We start from the raw sequence: 20,817 nt of genomic DNA, 5'->3' as shown, positions 1-20,817 counted from the left end.
ATGTCTGGGTGTCGGCGAATGAGATGGAGAAGTGAGGTTTGTAAGGGAAACTGAACTGAAGTATGCCAAAAAGATTTTTTATTTATTTTATTGATAACTTCCCAACTGTTTAACAAATGTTCCTCACAATTTCCAGTCATAAGTGACCCATGCCAGCCATTTTGTTTGAGAAAACTGCATCCAAGTCCGTGCAGCCAGTCAGAAGGTATTGGCAATTGAATTCTGAAAAAAGTCAATGAAACTATAGGGTGCGATTGCTGCCCTATAGTATATATTTGTATCCCCTGCCTCACTTAAAACAGTGTACCATTCAAACCTTGAAGATTGCAATGTGTGGGGGGATTCAACATCTAATGCATGTCCTTGGGCAAAATTACAAATCCACACACAGGAAGGGACAGATAAAGTTAAAAGGAATCCCAGGAGAGGCTATATATGCTGTAATGTTTGTCTAAAGGCTTCATTCTATCCCTGCCTGAGGAAGTGTTGGAAACCACGAAAGTTCACAACTAAAAGCAAATAAATGACTTTGGTAGCCTAATTAAGCTATCAACTTGTATTTTTATTTTGTACCAACACTCTACTAAATATATATACATACCAAAGGGCGGCAGTCGCCGCCCCATAGTTAAGGTGAGTAGGAAACCCCCCAAAAAAATTGCTTGTAACCTTAGACTCGTGCAATGGATTTGGCTGAAATTCTGAAGACAATCAGGGACGCGCACCCCATCACCCCGGAATGCAACATTTTCAAAAGTTCTGTTAAAAAATAAAAGTTTTTTTATAAAACAAAAAACAAACTTGTGGCCTACTCCCTATACATTTTCCCATAGACAAAAAAGGTCAATGTTTGCTCTACCGCACAGCCCAAATCGCTAGACGAATTTAGACGATGTCTGAAACAACTTGGTCATGAAGCGTTGACTCGCGATCCATGTGTCGTTTGGAGTTATTCTGTCCAGTCGTTTTTTAAATGTTTGTTGGAAAAGCGGGTTTTCCCTTCTCCAAAATAGATAGCTATATCTTGGGTAAATTTACAAGAAACTGGGTGTTTATAATAAAAAGGCTGCCATCTTTTGTTTTCTCGATGCGAGAGATAGCTGCGAAAAAGCCGAGGATAAGGGAAAATGAAACTCAGGAAAAAGCTATTTTCAGGTCAAAACACATGCAAATGCAATCAGTCTAGAGGTGGGAGGGAAGCAAGAGGACACCAAGTGAAATTTATGAGTTCGAGGGGGTCTAGGGATTGAGTTTGCGACACACCTTTTTTTTTACCTCGGTTATGGCCGCAAATAGCCAGCATCTCAAAGCAAACTGCTTCACAGAAACACTGAGTGTTGTGAGGGGAATGGGAGAGCGCAGGAGAGGTGAGGGGGCCATCTGCGGAGGGGGGGGCTGGCACAGTTGGGGGGGCACTTGGTGAGGGGTTGGTGGGCAAAACAGCATTTTTTTCGACCCGTTAAAATTATGCATAGTCGCAGCTATCTGTAGTCCATTCACTGGAAATAGGCATCCATGCCCGACCGCTTCAAAGCTAAGAAGGGTCGGGCCCCCTCAGGCCATGTTGACTAATAAATTGGCAATAGTTCCAAGACCACTTAGAGCAACCGGGCCTGAGAGGGCAGCCCCTTCCTCGCTTTGAAGCTAAGCAGGGTTGGTCCCAGTTACTGCATGAATGGGAGACAGTCCACAGTCCTGTATGCCATGTGTTTTCTTAGTTTTAAAAATCTCATAACACACTAAGAAAACACACAGCAACCCAATTTCTTTTTAACCTGTGCTACTGTCAGTCCTTGAAAGTATTGCACTCTAAAGGTTAACTGCCATGTTTTTGCTGAATTGCATTCTGGTATTTGTAGTCTCACAGTCAAGATAGAGGGAATAATGCCACAATTGCACACTTTTGTCCTAACATAGTTCTGTAAGGATTTATATATTTGAATGACACTAAGGTATGTGTACTTTTCAAGTTATCTTTATAAAGCAAAGTATTGTTCTAAGCCAGGCATGGGGGTGAGGAGGGTAAATGTTGAGAGGGCAAGTAAGTCATGAGTATTTGGCCAGGATGTGGCATGATAGTTTGCAATCCTGGACACTGGTGCAGTTATTTTCCTCTGATTGCAGCTGCTTTTCAGGGCACAAGTTAAGGACAAAGTTACTTTTTTTCATAGGGCGACCAGAAGCCCCTGTTTTCTTTTTAGGTTGGCAACCTTGCTCAAGTATTTGGCTCCTAGGATTTGACTCGGGTTGTCATGTTCCCTGTGCAGACGTTTACTCACAAGACCACAAGCATTTGTTTCGTATTGGGATTTTGTTTTCCAGGGAATATTTCACTATAGATGGCTGAGTTTAAAATGTGAGCACCCTTGATACTTTGCCAGCATATTTACTAGGCCATTTCTTGTCTGAGGTGTCCAATAATATTTTGTCTTGGCACTTCCTTCTAAGGGTAAGCTCAATTGAACTGCATTTGTCACTTTAAGGTACGTGTTCACTTACTGTGCGTATATTAATGGGTGCCACCTTTTGGATTTTCGCTCTGGCGGCAAACGTCCCTGGTCATATGTTATTCTTGTAGCCATTCATTTATTTTTTATTTTCCATGCTGCTTAAATGCCGTTATTTGGGGTTGTGCAATTATCACAACAGTCACCAAGAGACCGGCCATAAAACAAGGGCTTGTAACATGCTGCTTAACCAAAGTGTGTGATCGTTGGCAAAAAATGTAATATCAATGCACATTTCATAAAAAATGGTGAGTACCCAAAGCCTGCCATCTTTTATACATAACAATACCCCTGTCAAAACAAGTCAAAATCAGTATGTGATTAATAAACATCTTTGAGCAATGGTTTTCAAGTGTTTTAAAGTATAGAGTGGGCACGGACAAAGGTCACTGGTGTGAGAAACTCATGGTGACACAAGTAAGACAGACACAAGTGATCACAGTTAAACTGTGTTTATTGAACAATGACAAATGGTAGGCGGGTTGGAAAAACGCCTAATCTAAACCTAAATCTAAGATTGGGACAGGTGTCGGCCCTCAAATGAAATTAAGGCAGTCCTAGTGGAGTCAAACTCAAATAAAAAGGGGCCTATACTAAGAAAACATATTGCCAGTTCCTTACGCTAACTACAAAGAGTGTAGGGTTAAGTTTCAAGAAAGAAAGAAATGTTCTCAAATGATAAGTCAGGGGGTGGTAGCCTGAGCCTCCCTTCCCCACGGTTGTCATGAAAGGAGGTTCATGGAAGATGTGGTCCCGGTGGAAACTCCGCTAGTCCTGTTTCTATCTCTCTGCAACTATGTATTTCTTCCCCTTTAAAAGCAGGGAAGCCACGCCCCTTCAGTGCGTTGCAACTGTGTTGCGGTTTCCTCGCTCTCTGGTTCTCTCGTAATTCCAGCCCTCCTTTGTTTCTTCCTGAAAGCCCTCCGTAGCGTTCCTTCCAGAGCTCATTTCTTCCTGCCTATCTGTCTACTGTTGTTACCTTTATCTGCATGCAGTAATTCGAGGGTTTCTGACATTGTTTACTTTCACTTTCCGTCGCGGCGCTCGCCGCTTTTCTTACTCCGCCTCTTTTCAGTCCCTTTGATTACCTTACCTTCCTTACAGGAGTTCCCAGGTATCCTGACCACTTGCTCCCGTTTTGGTACCTTCATTCTGGGGGTAAGAAGTTTCCCACTTGCAGGGGTTTCTTTTTACACGTAGTACGGTGACCTTACGCTTGTACCATTCTCTCTTTCTTAAACCAACTTAACCTCCTTCTATCTTTTCCCCCTGATATTTTCCTTGGTTTCCTTTCTCCTTCTATTTTTCCACCGAAGTTTCATCTTCCTGTTTCTGGTACTCTTCCGCCCTCCATTTTTTTCTTCAGAACCACCATTCCCAGTTTGCATCTTGCCTTCAGAGTTTTGCATCTTCTTCGTCCGCTGGATCTCCATCACACCAGCCTTCAGGATCAGATTTGCCTAAAGGAATAGTTACTTTTCAACTTACCTGATTTATTCAAGTCATTCTACTGGATCGGACAAGCCATCACCTCCACACCTTCTTGCCATTTCCATCTATAGGGGTTTTTTGTGCCACAGGCTTTTTCCCCTCCATGGTCTGCACAGGGGGACTGTTACTCAGCACGACAATTGTGGCGAGCTCCCGGAACAGACCTTACCTCTTCACAAAAAAAAGGAACGCCTGATCTCTCGGCAACGACTTTTTCCGGATCCGACCTCTCCTCCGGCGAATCGAATCTCGAAGCACAGGTGAGCCCCACTTTTGATGACAACGGTTTCAGCACGGGGTAAGGTTGGAGTTGGTGGAGCACAGTGCAGTCTCTGACTTCTCTAGCACGAGACAGTTCCATTAACAGTTCTCCCGACCGTCGATGGCTAAGTCTCATTTCCTTAGAAAGTCTCTTGCCTTTGGGCCTGATTTGTTTAAACAAAAAAACAAAAGTTCCTTTAACAAATGAAAGTTCTTAACCAAAGTTCCATATGGGTGATGGTTTCACCCCTGGGTCTCCCTCTTATGGGCTGACCCTTCTTGCATCATGCTTCACAATTCCGTTGGGGTGACGGCTTCACCCTCGGGTCCCGTCTTCTGGGCTGACACTTCTTACTTGTAATACAAAGTACAAATAGGATGATGGTTTCACCCCTGGGGCCCCGTGTTCTGGGCTGACCCTTCTCAATCGTGTTCCAAACTTCAAAATAGCGTGATGGCTTCACCCCTAGGCCCCCCTCTTCTGGGCTGACCCTTCTCGTATCACTCTCCACATAAAGATTTGATGAAAACTTTGCCCTTGGATCTCCCTCGGCCGGGTTCGGACCTCTCTTGACAGTCAGTACTCGGGTGATGATTTCACCTCTGGATCTCCCTCTGCCGTGCTCGGACCTCTCTTGACTGTTAGTACTTGCGTGATAGCTTCATCTGTTTCTCAATAGTATTTATTTGCATCTCTTATTCTTTTCTCATTAAACTTTGGGTGATAGCTTAACTCCCTGGATCTCCCTCGCTCGCTCGGATCTCTCTCAACTGCCAGCCCTTGGGGGATGGCTTCACCCCTGGATCTCCGTCGTTCGGCTCAGATCGCTCTTGACTGGCAGTATTGAGCATAGCTTCTCCCAGGATCTCCCTCGTCCGGGCTCGGATCCTTCTTGACTTTAACAGGAGTCAATTCCCTTGGTTTCTCAATGTTCAGTTTCGCTCTGGGATTCACTTCCCTTTCTTTCACTGTGCTTGTAGATCAAAGTCTTTTGATTTTACAGGGATTTTGCTTGACCCTCTGTATGACCACTTTGACATATTTTGCGGGCCTTCCTGTGGCCTTTTGGTACGTTTGTCTCATACGGGGCTCGACCAGAGTCTCTCCAGTTAGCACCCATGTGATGCTGCTTTTCCTCTGCAGCTGGTCTCCCCTGGCTTTTCACAGTTCATTCAAAGTTCAATAGCTTTGGTTCTAAACTTGCCACTTTGCAGTTCTCACTCAACACAGCCCAGTGCTTATTGATTCTCCCCTCGACTCACCAGCTGTGTTGCACCACTTGGCTTTCAGCTTCTTTGGAGTCATGGCCGGTACCACGGGCGCGGGAGCTTCCCTCACTCATGCTTATCGGCATAAGCTTGTCCTGTGTACCATTGCCATCTGCTGCAGGACACTTGTGCTATTGTTCAGGGCCTTGGCCTTTCCTCTATGAAGGTTATGCAGATCTGGGACAAAAAGGGCAAGGTCATTTCTCTCCTCGCCACCCTCTCGGTTTCTGCTGCCTTTCTCCTTTGTTTGAACTGCCGCATTTTAGCCATTTCGTTGTGCTGTCTGATGTACTCGCCTAGCTCGTACTGTGCTCTCTGGCTCCACCTTTAATTTCTGTGGGGAAAGACAAGGGTCGTCGGGTGTGTGTGTGATTCTGGTTAATTGCCTGATCTTGCCTGATGCTGGAGTTGGGATGTGTCAAGTAAACGGTTCTGAGATTAGTCCATTGTTGTGGTCTAAAAGAATGTTCATGTTGGAAAGGGAAAGAGGTAAAGTTTCCAGACTTCTCACTGGGGCTAAAGGATAAGAGGTGTTATATGGAATAAAGACCTTTGCATTCAGGCTTGTGGGGATCTCGGAAGGGTAGATAGCATTTCACCAAGCGTTTAGAAATTGATATTCAGATGAGTGGGATTGTCGGGGATTGTGGAACCGGTAATCAGATGGAGTGTTTGTGAAAGAGTAATCTAAAGAATGAGGAAAAAAAATGGTTGAACATTTTCGGTTACGAAGTAGGAAAGCAGGGTTTCTGGGAGATGGGATTTTCCACTTTAATATGGTTCGGGTGCCTAGAGGATTTCCCGTATTGGAGGGGTTGGAGGGATTGGGGGAGGGGGGGTTGGTCAATTCTGATACTTGATACTTAGTGGGAGAAAGGGGGCCAGATGTAGTATAGCCCACAAAGGTCTCAGGATCTCACCCTCCTCATCCTCTTCGTCTGCAACATACTGCATTTCACCTGGGGCATTCCCCCGAGCACAACCCTGGGTTACCCTATCCAAGTGATCCTCCCCCAGTGGTCAACCCCCAGGAACTGGATCCAGCAGCAATGGCCATGTCCTGGTCACCTGAATAAGGGCTTCTCAAGGGTGTACAGGGAGAGTACCCTCAGGTTTCTCACACTGGTCATTGCCACAGGCCATGGCTAGTGGTCTTTTAGTGGCCCTGGCCACTGGTCATGGCCAAAGGCCATGACTATTGGTTTTTGTATTGTTTTAATATGGACAGTGGCCGTGTCTACTGGCCATGGCCAAAGGCCAATGCTGGTGGTCTGGTAGTGTTCTAAAATAGGCCAGTGGCACAGAACAAATCTATGGAATAACAAAACCCTTAAAATTCAAGTAAAAACTTTAATTGCAATGAAGTTAAGGTGAGAACTTAATGCAATAAAACTCCTGAAATTCAGCTGAAGCCACCTTAACTTCATGCCCCCTGTGCAGTCTATGACCACAGTGATGACATCACAGGTGACATCACTATTTACATCATTTATTACATCACTGCTGGAATCTGTGATTAGGTTGCAACACTAACCGGCTATAGCGAGTGCCCCCGGCCTTTAGCCATGCCCACTGTATAGTTGAACAGATTAAGGGGCCCCTAGTTATGGCCTTCGGCTGGGTTAAGCCAGTCATGACTTCCCAAATGTGCTGAATTTCAGAGGTTTTGTTGTGATAAATGTGGGTACCTTAACTAAACTTGAACAAAAGTTGTTTCAGTTAATATACTACTTTTTCTAGACCAGTCTCAAGAGAACTTACATTTAATCCTATCTACTCTGTTACCTAGGAATGGTCTCTCACAACTGGAGCTGCGTTTCCCAATGACATCCTACTCGACAACTCCATGCTAATCTGGCCAGTTGCCCACTCGAGTCCTCCTTTTAATTTAAAATTCTTGAAGTGCAGCCTTACAACGAAACTCTGTATATGTGACTTTCTAATAACCAGATAGAAGCCTGCCAGCAAGAGGTCTTTTGCGTTGCAGTATTATTTTTATTTTATTTTATGATTCCATTGCCTTTCTTATGTTTTTTGTGTTTTCCTAATGGGTACACAACAACTTTGTATGTCTGTTGAACGATAAAATGAAATCGTTGCAACCAAATTGTGAGCAATTTTCAGTGAACATTTGTTTCCTGGGTAAAGACACCTGATTAAATGGTCTCTGAGGAGTGTGAGAGACCTGCACATTAAATGTGATGATAGTTTTTCACATAAAATCCAGTGATCCAAGCAAGTCATTGCATCCTATCATGTTGGACGTGCTTTGCTGATGTCTTTCTTTAAAAGTTAAATCTCTGCATTGAAATTGTATTGCTTTACATTGTTTTGAGCTGTTGCGCTGGTCTATTTACAACAGCTGAAGTTCATTAGTGAAAGGTCGCATTCTGCTTCTTATCTTTTGATGGTGATTCTGAATTCTAGAATGTAGAACACAGCTTGTACATTAATGCTTGAGAGTGTGAGGTCTTTCTGCTACAATTGTAATTTAAATAATAACAAAGCTATCTCTGTCATTCTTAAGGTTGCACACTTTTTCTCAAGTGCCCTATTTCCGAGTGTTGGTGTGTGGTGGTGATGGAACTGTTGGTTGGGTCCTCGGTGCACTGGAAGAGATCAGACACAAGCTGGCCTGCAGCGAACCTTCGGTAGGCGTGTTACCTTTGGGAACAGGTGAGAAGATACGCGTGCCAAAAGGCATCTATGTTTCATCAAGTAATGTGGCTGAGGGAGTAATCTGTAAACGAATAGATATGATCGTCAGTTTTGTTTTTCTCCTGCCATTTGATCATTTATGTGGTAAAATAGTTGTCCAGTAACTTTTAATTTTGTAATTGCTTTGGTGGCATCTTGTTCACAGTATGTGAAAGTATGTCTGTTAATTGGAATTAGTAGAGAGTAGTTTCTGGTTGGAAAATGGCCTTCAGCTCTCTTAATATTTCCATGGCCTGGTTGACTTGGAAATCCTAGCACACAAAGTAAAAAGCCTGGTAATCCTTTTGAAATGCAACCTCTCATTCTCCCATTCGGTTCTGCCCACTAAATCTATTTGTTGGGCATTACTCCCACACATAGACTCTTGATATCATCAAAGAAAAGTGTTTTGCTCCTGTTCTGAGGGCACCTAACTGGCTCCCAGTGAGTAAGTAACCGTCTTCAACATAGTGTGAAATATGCATTGTGTATGCTGAACCAACATATTGATTGGGTGGGTAAACGCTGTGGTGGTATCGCAGTTATTTACAAAAATATACTCTCTATCTCCCATCTCAATCTGCTCGAATGGGGAGGTGAATCACAAGTTTGGCAATTCACAATAGAGTTATCCCCAAACTCAGCTCTCCATGTGGTATTGGGCTACAGGCCCCCAGGATTACATAGCAAATTCCTGGAAGGCTTGGACCTCTTTCTAACGACCTCGGGCAGTAAATATGGAGAAATATTATTGTGGCTGGATGACCGTACTCACGCAGGCTCTATTGAACTCTGGGTTATTATAGAAAATCATAGCTTTTGGGAAAAATGTCTACTCATTACAAAGGTCACTGTCTTGACTTGATTATAGTAAGAGGTGCCTGTACTTCTCTCTTTGATAATATAACGATTCATTGGTCAGATAATGCGGTACAAATATTCCTAATGGCTGCCAAATTGAAGAATACCTGAGGTCCTAAAGAGGATATTGGGATATTAACACTGAGGCCTAAAGATATGGACAAAATATCTGCACAGGAAGTAATGAAACTACTCTCCTCAGTTGATAACTCATTACCTAGCGAGGATTTTTTCTGACTGGAGCTAAGCTTGTGGACACCATATGCTCTAGGGTTGCACCTAGGAAACCTATGAGACAGAGGCTCTCTAAGCCTTGGTTCACACTGAACTTGACATTGCTGCGCAAACAAGTTAGTCTGACCAGGTGTAAATGGCAAAAACATCATACTGAAGAAAATAGTACTGTAGCTAAAACGGCACTCAAGGTCTATAAAAAGGAAATCTTTGAGGCTAAACGAAAGTTCCTACACAAAGAAATCAGTGAGGCAGGTAATCATTCAAGGGAACTTTTTTTGATGTCATCAAAATTCCAGTATCCCATAAGCAATAATTTGTCCATTATACCATAACTGGCACAGGCCAATGCCTTTAATAGTTTTTAAGACACAATTGCTGCAATTATAAGCAACATTGCAGCCACAAATGCGACTCCATTTAGCTTGTTGCAATCGAGCATGGATCTAGATCTGGGTGAACATGATCAAGCTAAAATCACTGCGCTCGCAAAGCAGTTTAATTTCCATCATGTGACTGAGGATAATATACGTACACTGATAAAAACTTTGAAACCAACCAATTTGTTCTCACTTCCTGCAGTGGCAAATAACTGTATGGCTGAGGAAATTGTCCCATTTATTACCACTTTTGTTAATAAATCCCTTGATCAAGTATCAGTACCCCTGTTGCTTAAATACACCATACTAACACCCTTATTAAACAACCTAACCTGGACCCCTTGGTCCTCCAGAACTACCGCCCCATTGCTGGCCTTCCTTGACCAGGGAAGATTCTAGATAAAGTGGTGACCCAACAACTGTAGATTTTTGTTGAAGAAGAGTCCCTTCTAGATTCTCTACTGTCCGGGTTCCGCCCCAAATTTGGCACGGAGATGGCTTTGCTGGTGGTTTATGATGAGCTGCTAAGGGTGGCTGATCAGGGCAAGCTTTCACTTTTGGTGATACTTGACCTGTCAGCCGCCTTTGATACAGTTAATTATGCTATTCTCCTAGACAGACTGAGGTCGGTCGGTGGAGTTTCGGAGCACGCCATATGGTGGTTCAGATCTTTCCTGGAGAATCGCCAAAAATGCGTTAGACTGGGAGCCTTTACCTCAGACCCCAGTATTATGGGATGTTGCGTCCCTCAGGTGTAATTATCGCTGCTTCTCTTTAATTTGTATCTTCGACTTTTGATGGAAATCTTGAGACTTCACGGAATGAACTTCCATTCGTATGCAGATGACACTCAGATTTTTTGCACAATTGATAATGTCGAGGAAACCTGTGCCAAGAGATTAGCAAGTGGATGGCTTCCAATCAACTGCAACTAAACACTGCAAAAATAGAAAGTATCTTGTTTGGTCCTGAACAGCTTTGTACCACCATAAAAAACAGTAATTTCCCAATCTATCGGGAGTTGAACCCAAATTCTCTGCTAAAGTAAAAAACCTTGGCCGCATCTGGCAGGGTAAACTAGGCTGTGAAAGTCAGGTTTGAGCCAAGGTGAAAGCAATTTTCTATTCTCTGAGACTTCTTTGGCAGACTCTCCCGTATATCCCAGAAGAGGATCATGCGCTGGTGGTGGGAGCACTTACGAATGCCCACCTAGATTATTTTAACAGCCAATTTATGGGCATTCCAAAAAAAACAACTTTACAGACTCCAAAAGGCCCAGAATGCAGCAGTTAGGCTGATTTGCAGACTAAACAAGACTTCCCATGTTTCTCCGTCTCGTCGATTACTTCACTGGTTAGCGGTCGAGGATTGCATTAAGTTTAAGGTAGCACGTCTAGTATTAAAATGTTTGAACAATCCAGCACCTGACAAGCTCAAGCAATATCAGCCATCCAGATGTGTACGATCAAAGAATCAAAGGACCAAGCTCTGCTGGCTATTCCTACATCTACATTTGTATCAAGAGGGGATAGAAGATTTGCAGTGTTTGGCTCTAGACTCTGGAATAGTATACCCAGGGAAATTAGGACCCTTGACTCACTATTCAAGTTCCGCAAGCCTCTAAAAACATTTCTGTTTAAATAAAGTTTCAGCTTCCTTCAGGCCTGTTAGGATCTGTTTTGCCTTTGGGACGGATGTAGGGCATCTACACAATTCTGGTAATTTGCCTTTGCGAATGTCATCTGTGAAATTATACGGTTCAGTCCGTTTCGAGCGTGTTATAAATTCATCAAATCCATTTTTATGGACCCCCAAACATTTTGCTTTTATTTTTTAATCAGTCCTGCTTTTTTTGTAGTGCATTGAATCCTCCAGCTTCACCACACTGGCTTTTGATAATTTGTCATGGGGAAACTGACATGTCCTTCAGGCTGTCAGTACTGGGAAAAATGGTTTTCCTTAGCCTTGTTACATTGTTATCACTTTTGGTAACTTTTTAACAATCTACAATGCATCTTACAAAGTAGTACAATGGGGTACACATTTTGTTTTGCCCTAGACTAACACTCATAGGATTTATGGTTACTGGTTACTTTAGGTGTGCCTAAGGGACAAGCTTGTGGCAGCAGTTACTGTTTGCTATTTTTTGCTGCATTTTAATTTAGCCTTACTGTGACTAGTGTCCAAAAATGGCAGTGCCACATGGTTTTTCTTTTGTCTCTTGACACTAACCCTTTTTCCTGGCCTGCAAGGCCAGGAAAATCTTTATATGGACTTCCAGTGCCCGGGAAAGCTGAGGCAGGGCCATGTGTGTTTGCTGCCATGGAGTGGGTTGGGACTATGTGGTCCCAAAAAGTGACCCTGGACCCTCTTCAGAAGACCTGCCAAGTCCTAAGAAGAATTGGATTATGGGGTGAGTTGTAACAATACTTATCTGAACCCCTAACTCCCTTTTAAAAGTTTGGTAACTTTTAGCAACTTTTATAACAGTTTATCTTTGCCATTGCTTGCTCGCGCACAAAAGTGGGTTACACTTTTATTAGATAGGGTAACTTGTCCTATACACTTTGGAAATCTTGATTGGACCCCAGAAGCCCTCCACTAACTTTTTCCCGTCTCACAAAACTGTGTGGAACTTTGGTGGACTTTTGGGCACAATGCCCCATAAATCTTGGGATGGGCTTTTAAAGTTAGTGTTGTATCTCTGTGGACCTGTGGTGCTGCATACTTTTATTTACCTTGCTTTGCAGGAGTTTCTCATGTATTTGCCCTACTCCAGTGATTGCATGTATGTATCATTTACTTTGGATTTGGCATTCTACTAGGGTTTGGTCACAAAGCAATGCAATCTTATCCCTGGTTTCTTAAACCCCATACACGCTTCAACTCGAAGGTTTGAAGATATAACTTCCCAGGGACAGCAGTTGGATCTTTTTAATTTCTGCTGTGTGTGTTATATACATCTGCTTAATATGGTTTCCAGTCACTTAAAAAAACGGTCCTTAGATCAGTGTTAGAGAAAGTCATTGTGAGGAAATGCCATCTGGCAACAGTGTAAAAGCGTTTTTTATTATTATTTATTATTACAAATACCATCTCAGAAAGGGAGGACCTCCCTTTGCTTAAGCTCCATGCCAAAAGTATAGTAGCACATGGGCCCTGCTGCATCAGTCTCCTGATCTGCAGCACCTGCTCTGCAGTGGCAGAGAGGAGGTTCGAAGGTCACAGGTGCCCCTTTAACTTACTGTGACAGCCAAGTCACTACTGTGCAGAGGTTACATTTTAATCGGCAACTTTTTTCCAAAACGACATAATTATGAGGAATTTATTTCCTTGTGGCAGTTTAATCTTTAAACATGAGCCATACCTGTGTTTGGGACATGGTGGCTAGTAATTCACCAAATGATTAAAGCCACAAATGATACCTATGTTAACACTGTGATCCCAGGTCTAGTGGGACAGCCTCTCCCAACTCCGCAAGCGGAACCATAGACTGAAAGACTGTCTCTTTTGATCCTTTGTGATGTCATGTAGCACATGTCTCCATCAGGACTGCTCTCGGCAGAAGCTGTTCTAGGAAACATGAATCAAAGGCCACACCCTAAACAAAAGCAGTAGCCTCACACCAGGATATTGAATACCAAATGGCATCTGATGGGGCAGAGCTTGTTTAGTCACTACGGTTGGGGAAGGATTCTGCCATCTTGTTTTTCTCGAGACCTCTCCTTCCTTCCACACTTCCTGTAGCATAAAGCATGTTGGATATTATGCAAGAAGGCAAGGAACACTTGTCACAAAGACAAGGTTCTGACCCCTTAAAGCAGAATTTTGCCTATAAAATAGGGGGTCTCTTACCCCTTCTTTCATTGATTCATGGGCTGTAAGAAGAATTAATTTGAACCTCTTTTGGCACAGTCGACCTTTCCAGAGCCCTCTGCCAGTGAGGCGAAGATTGAATGTTCCAAGGCATAAGCAAGCTCTCCTGCCTAACCACTCTCAAGGCCCATTGAGATGACCTGCTGCTGGAGCAAGGCCTGATCTCTGCCATCTACGCTGGTTACCAGTGCCTCACTGGAGGTGATGGACTCCTCCTACAGATGTTTGCTAGCCTACCTTGGGTTGAGATAATGAGAATGATTCCTCTTGTCCCTGGGCCTCTGAACTGGGACTTGCAGCAACTGAAGAAGCCAAGCATCTGGTCTCTAAACACTCCTGCCACTTCAAACCATTGTCAAACACGTTCCAAGTCATTTGACCAACAAAACCTGAGGTGCTGCCTTTGACACTTGTCCATGTTTTTCGAACCACTGTCTCCTCATCTTCAAACAAGTTTGCCACCACACCATGCCAGCTGTGTGCATTAATTAATTAATTAATTAATTAAATTTATAAAGCGCTCACACAGCCCGCAGGCATTGAGGCGCTGTTACAGGAATAGTTTTTTTTGTCTTAGTTACGTATTTATAACGCGCTTAAACACCCAGAGGTTTCTAAGCGCGGACCCGGGGATCGAACCTGTGTTGCTTCATGTCGTCTTGCTTCCAAGACGCGCACGCTGCCGCTGAGCTATCCTCCCGGGACATTGTTGCCTCAATTTTAACCAGATGCTTTCCATTACGGAAATACTTCGAACAGCTGCGTTTCCACCAAGTTCCTCTCGACACAACAGTATTTTAGTCATCAACTTGTTGTCGAACATCAAACCCGACCCTGGGGCCCCATCTACTTGCTTCATTAGAATGCTGCATTGAACTGCAATAAGCCTCTCTTCGAACCTAACTTGCTCCCTGTCTGAATCACCTCGACTTGCCAAATCTGAACCGCTTAAAGAAAGATGAGCCTTGTTCAAAGCCATTGAGCTGCCAAGAACTGATTAAGGTACTGTTAGAAGACCCCAAAACCCATGGTCCATTTGTTGGGAGCCTATAGACTGTTCCCCTTTTGCAGATTTTGAACCAAGAAGCATATCCTTTTTGCACATTGTGGTACTTTGTCTTTTACATCCTGCATTTCTTGGTCTTAATTTACAGTGGTCGGTTTTGGATAGTGTTTTAATAGTTGGACATTTGTGTGTTTAATTAAAGTAAATATGTGCTACTGTCCACGCATCTAGTCCCTTAAGAACCGAGAATTGGACACGCTGCAGCAGAGCCCTCGCAGGACAATGCCGCAGTGTTGTGCAATGCAGGACCGCCGGGGACGCTGCCCGTCGATACCTAGAATGTTGCACTACGTTCCATGCATCTGATCCCTTAAGAACCAAGGATCAGACCCTCTGCGGCAAAGCCCTCGCAGGACAAGGTCACGGTGTTGTGCGACACAGACCGCCGGAGACGCTGCCTGTCGATACGTAGCACATTGTGCTATGTTCCACGCATCTGATCCATTAAGAACCGAGGATCAGTCCCTCTGTGGCAAAGCCATCGCAGGACAGGGCCACCGTGTTGTGCGACGCAGGTCCCCAGGAGATGCTGCCCATCGATACAGAGCATGTTGCGCTACGTTCCATGCATCTGATCCCTTAAGAACCGAGGATTGGACCCTCTGCAGCAAAGCCATCGCAGGACAAGGTTGCAATGTTGTGTGACGCATGTGTTTGGTGACTAAGGGGGCTGAGTGCAAGCATGCAGCGCAGCTGTCAACCAGCAGCGTCTGCAATAAGACTGGTGCACGTGGGAGGTGCAGCCATTACTGCATCCCACTAAACTGCTCTACCTCACACTTGCTTCCATCTGCATAGATCCTTGATGAGGTGTGCAGCCGCAGGTAAAGAACTTCTCAGGATCACAAGGGAGGACGACAGGAGGCCTTCGAGGAGTGCATTGCCACCATCCAGGTGGGCTAGTACCAGGGCTTGAAGGGTGGATTTAAAGCTGTCTGTAGGGAGGAAGAGCTTGACTTTTCGCGGGAGGGAGAGCTGGTACACCAATCTGTCTGAGTTTTCTTAGCTATGTGTGTCTTGAAGGAGAGGTGTTTGTCACTGTGGAACCTGGGGAATTGGCGCAGGAGGTGAGCTTGGGTGTGAAGCCCTCAGAGTTCATGGTTGATAGCCAGGTCTGTATGTCTGTATGTCTGAGTGTTTGGTGGTGTTGGTGATGAGTAGGAATTCGGTCATGGATGGGTTGAGCTTCAATTATGCACTGGACATCCAAGACCTGATCAGCGAGAGGCAGGTTTTGAGCCTATGGATGTCCTTGATAGTCTATTTTGAGGTATAACTGTGTGTCATCAGCGTATTGTTGTATGCAGATGGTGTGTGTGGCTAGGAGGGCTCACAGTGGCTCCATGTATAGATTGAAGATCACTGGGGAGAGGATGGAACCCTGCGGGACTCCACTGGTGATGGGTAGCATTGGTGATCTAGACAAGTACATCTGAACAAACTGCTTGTGGTTGGTAGGACTTCAACCAGCGTAGCCCAAGGTTGCTGATTCCTCATGCGCTGATGTAGGGTGTCCGTAAGAGGCTGGTGGTCTATTGTGTTGAAAGTATCAGAGAGGTTGAGTAGAACCAGGAAAGCAGGGGTGGCCGTTGTCGAGGATGTTGAGGACGTCATCGACCACCTGTATGGTTGCTGTCTCCATCTGAATCCGGATTGGTAGGTTTGGAGGAGATTGTTGGTGTCGATGTGTTTCTGCAGTTGTGAGACTACCGCTTTCTAAATGATGTTACATACGAAGGGAACATGGGCGATGGTGAGATAGTTGCCTAGGTTGTCTGGATCCAGAGTGGGTTTCTTTAGTAGAGGAAGGAATTGGCCTGTTTTTAGGGTCGATGGGAAGGTGCCTTGAGTTAGGAAGCTGTTGTTGATCTCCAGATAGGGAAGGAGAAGGGCAGGCAGGGTTTCTACCAGGTCCTCTGTCGAGATTGTCTTGAATGTTGTCCAGCATGTGGAGATTTCATGAGGAGGGACATGAGTTGGGTCTGTGGATGCTGAGCTGGCATCTACGTGCTGATGAATCTTGCTAATTCTGTCAATGAAGTAGGTATTGATGGCAGCAGATTTTCTTGATGAAGTGTAGTATGGCAGAGCTGGATAGCGGGTTGACACAGTGCTCGACCGCTTTGAAGAGGGCTCTGCTTTTGTTGTCTGCTACTGCTATGGTATTCTGATAGTAGGAGGCCTTGGCTGTGTTGATTAGTTGTCAGCGGGTTGCTCTGAGTTCCTTGAGGAGCGCCAGGTTGAATGTGGTCCTGGAATAGTGCCAGATTTTCCCTTGTTTACTAATGACTCTTTTGCTGAGGTTTATTTCTTGCATGTACCAGGGTGCTGACGCTTTCAGTTTCCAGGTGCGTTGTTTCAGAAGCTTGTGTCAGTCAATGGAGGCTGAGAGGGTGGCGTTGAGTGCTTCCAGTAGAGTCACAGTTCGGTTGGGGTGTTCAGTCCATTTAAGGTGTAGATTGGCAAGGTCTTCTGTAATAACTGGAAAGTTATTGAAGGTCCTGAATGTTTGTCTCCTGGGTTTCTGCTTGGAGTGCGTGATTTGGGTGGTGTGCGGGATGTTGAAAGGCACAGCTAGGTGGTCAGACCAGTCAAGTAGGAGAGTAGAGCTGTAGTGGAGGGAAGACGGTGCATTGATGATTAGGTTGAGGATCGTACCGTTCTCATGTGTTGGGTCTTTCGTGTATTGTGTGAGGCTGAGGATGTCTTGAAGGCTGAGGAGAACTTCCTTCATTGGTTTGGTGGCCTTGTTGCCTGGGAGGTTGAAGTCGCCTAGGAAGATGTTGTTTGCATTGCGTTTGGGTGGTCTGTAAATGAGATGGAAGGTGACTGTTTCCGTCAGGGAGAGCGGGAAGTGGCAGAAGAGGACTTCAAAGGATCCAATGTTGACAACATGTGCAGGGCCACAAGGTCTTGTTTATGACTGCAAAGCCTCAGCCTGTCTTGTTCCAACTAGATCTTGGTGATAAAGATGGTGTCAAGGTAATGTGTAGTGATGAGGTTGGCGATGTCTGCTGGATGGGTGATAGCTGAGCGGCCGTTGGTGAGCATCAACTTCCGTTTTGCAGATGGGCTTAATGCTGAAGTGGGTGAGGTTGCTGCATTGCGAAGTCCATGCCTTAGCGGAGGGGCGACGTCATTGACTTTGGTGTTGCCTGGTTATGGTGGGAATGACGCATAAGGGAGAAAACACATGTCCGCGTGTGCTTACCTGTCCTCTGGCAGATAATAAGGTCATGCTTAATAATTAACCATGTCAATACCCTCCACTAACCTACCAGGGTCATTTTTAATACACCCTGGTAGTTCCTCTGCAGCAGCAATCTGCCTCCTGCAACTAACCTGGTAAAAAAACGTTTTAATTGTTCTATAACAATGATTTCTTTTGTGTGATTCATGTATATATTTTGAATGTTTTGTCTTCTGTTTTTTCTTTTTCCAATATTTCTACCAGGTTTATGTAAAAAAGATTTATAAGTTCAAATAATTTAAACAAAAAAAAGTTTCTTTGTATTAAATTAAGCTTGCACTCTAAGGACTCCTCTTTGGTTTTATGTGACTCTTGAAGCACATTTGTTATATTTTCAAAAATAACTGTAATTAATGGCAAGAACGATGGTTGTCATAAGCGTGGGTAACTCTTTGTTTGTTAACCTGTCCTCTGAGCAGGGGTTTGGGTCCTGGGTCCTCCCAGTCCGAACAGGTCAAACATGAATTGCCCTTTTCTTCATCACCATTATAATGTATGCACCCCAGGATGCCTCAGACTGTTTTTGCTCTAAGCAGGTGGCCCCCCACACATATTCAACCGGCCTGAAGAGACACTACATTGAGATAGGTCATGCAATGAGACATCATCCTTGTTTCTGCTAAAACTTCACGGTACTAGATTTAGCATAAGCGAAACAATAGTGCCAACTTTAAAACTACTTGAAACAACATCGATAACCGCTCCTCCAAACACTTTCTAAAACTAAGCTACAGCTAACACTAACATTGTTAACTAAAAAGGGTCCCTGGGAAAACAAAACATTTACAATAAATGGATCAATAAGATGTCCAGGCCTGCAATTAACACAATACCTGTCCTCAGTGCTGTGGGACTGCATACAAGAAAATATTAAACTAAAATTAATTCCACAGAGATCCGCTAACATCCTCAAGTGGTATTATTGAGAAGTGTCTTGCCTCTGAACCAAGCGACCACTGTTCAAATCCCGGTCCCGCAGAAAAGTTTAAAAAAGGCACTGCAACATTCTAAAATTAATGTGAAATGCACATGGAGTTCCCTGGATTGGGGAGCCGCATCCGAGACCTGGGAGACATGTTTTTCCCGGGTCTGGGAATATCCGGGCTTAATGTCAGCACTGCTATTTCACATTGCTTATTTTTCAATCAAGTGAGTCCTCCATTAATTGTAATCGGACACAAGCACTACACTAACAAACCAACACTTGGCCTAAACTGATATTTGCACAGGCGTGAGTGGCCCTAACACATCCCGCATTAAGGCTTCCATAACCTTTAGAAGCTCTCTGTGGACAACCTTGGACCCTTAACGAATGATAAATTCATCTCTGTGACTTAATGACATGTTAAAATCCTTACATAGTGCAATAACAAAAGTCACAGGAGAAGGAGAGCGAATCTTTAGATTTACTCTCCTAGTGTGAAGGAGAGTAAATCTTTTCCAGTGTTAATGATGTTACTGTCTGCTGGATCTGCCTTTCCTGTTGCTGCCCTTTGAAATGCTCCTGGCTCATATAATTCACTCCATTATATGCAGAAGTGGGGTGACAGTGCTGCGTGTATCGCCTTCACACCGTCAGGCGTCCTGGCGGATGGGATGGCTAATACTGACATCCTCCAGGAAATTGAGGTCTTCAATGTTGTGGAGGTGGGACCTGATTTCGACGATGCAGATCTACTAGGTGCAGTGCAAATGGTGCAGGCAACCCAGGCAGCACCCTTGTGTAGGATTATGAGATCCTGCCCTCAGAAAACTATCAGAGCTGCTGGAATTAAGAGTACAGTAAAACTGACTAACTTCTTCCCATCATGTGAGGCTTCTAACCTGACAGTAGATGTCTTAAACTCTGAGTTAGCGTTGGAATTGATGGCCTCTGTGCCTTGTCTTGGCTCTGAAACTATTGAAACTATAGTTACCACACTGCAATCACCACCTCATAGTTGTGTCTTGTCAGTTGAGACCAGACCTTCTATACGTCACCTGTCCTCTATGGGTAGCCAAGAAGGGCTTGAGCCTCCTTTGGGTCTTAGGAGGGATTTATTTCCTGGTGGTCAACCGCCTCACACATTTACAGTAAACATAAGTGACATTCATGAGACTTCCAATATTGTTTCTACTTTTACCTCCACTAATTTACTCATTGATGTTAAGATGTTGGATTCTATGGAGATTGTTGAAGGGGGGAATACATGAGTTCTCCAATGACAGCAACATTTGTTGTTCCTAAGCTGAAATGTTTAGCTTCCTTGAGAAATTTCTTACGGTATTGGTAGAAAAGTGTGGTAACCTGGAGGATACGTTGCTTGTTCAGACCACCACACTTGATGAGATTGTTGGCATCTTGGGTAATATTGATATCAAAACTGAAGGCTACTTACAGCCTATGGAATAGAAATTGGTGCATACAGATACCCATGTTGACTTGACTAACACTCGTGTGTTGCTGGCACAGGGGGGTTAAGGCTGACACTGCAGGGAGTGGTGTTATTCTAGAAATTTGCATCCAATTATATCGACTGGTACAACTGTTCAATCCACGTTGCCGGTGCCTACAGTGTCCCTACATTTATAGGATGGTCTAGGTAAGCTTAGGGGAAATAATGCAGCAAGTAAACGCCTAACAGAAGATGATAGAGTGGCTACTTAATATGATTCAGCAGAAATTGTCCCCCTGTTCCTAATTTACCGTTCCTGCTTTTATCTTGGAATACTAAGGGACGTAAACATATAACTGAATAGGATGGGTTATTGGAAGTGATTGACGTTCACAATTATTGCTCTCCAAGTGGCCTGGCTGACCTCACCACTTACTATCAATGGTTGGCACACTATTTCTAGGCGATTCAAGGATCCAAGAGTAGTCCTAAAGGTGGTTTAACACTCCAGATCAAGAATCCTTTCCACTTATCAAAACAGATATGTAAT

At 44.2% G+C, this 20,817-nt stretch overlaps 1 protein-coding gene across 3 annotated transcripts in view; it reads left to right on the top strand.

Annotated features, from left to right (window-relative positions):
* The window catches only part of DGKQ (diacylglycerol kinase theta), a 1,656,676-nt gene that overhangs the window by 1,452,189 nt on the left and 183,670 nt on the right, over positions 1-20,817 (top strand). For all 3 annotated transcript variants that reach the window (XM_069626394.1, XM_069626396.1, XM_069626395.1), the window contains one exon: positions 8,056-8,204. In XM_069626394.1, the coding sequence (XP_069482495.1) occupies positions 8,056-8,204 (149 nt within the window). The remainder of the gene's footprint in view (positions 1-8,055; positions 8,205-20,817) is intronic.

The sequence above is a fragment of the Ambystoma mexicanum genome, chromosome 6p (assembly GCF_040938575.1).
Source record: "Ambystoma mexicanum isolate Mex_15411 chromosome 6p, UKY_AmexF1_1, whole genome shotgun sequence".
NCBI classification, from domain to species: domain Eukaryota; kingdom Metazoa; phylum Chordata; class Amphibia; order Caudata; family Ambystomatidae; genus Ambystoma; species Ambystoma mexicanum.
The sequence above is the reverse complement of the archived record's forward strand: the minus strand, read 5'-3'. Positions and strand labels throughout refer to the sequence as shown.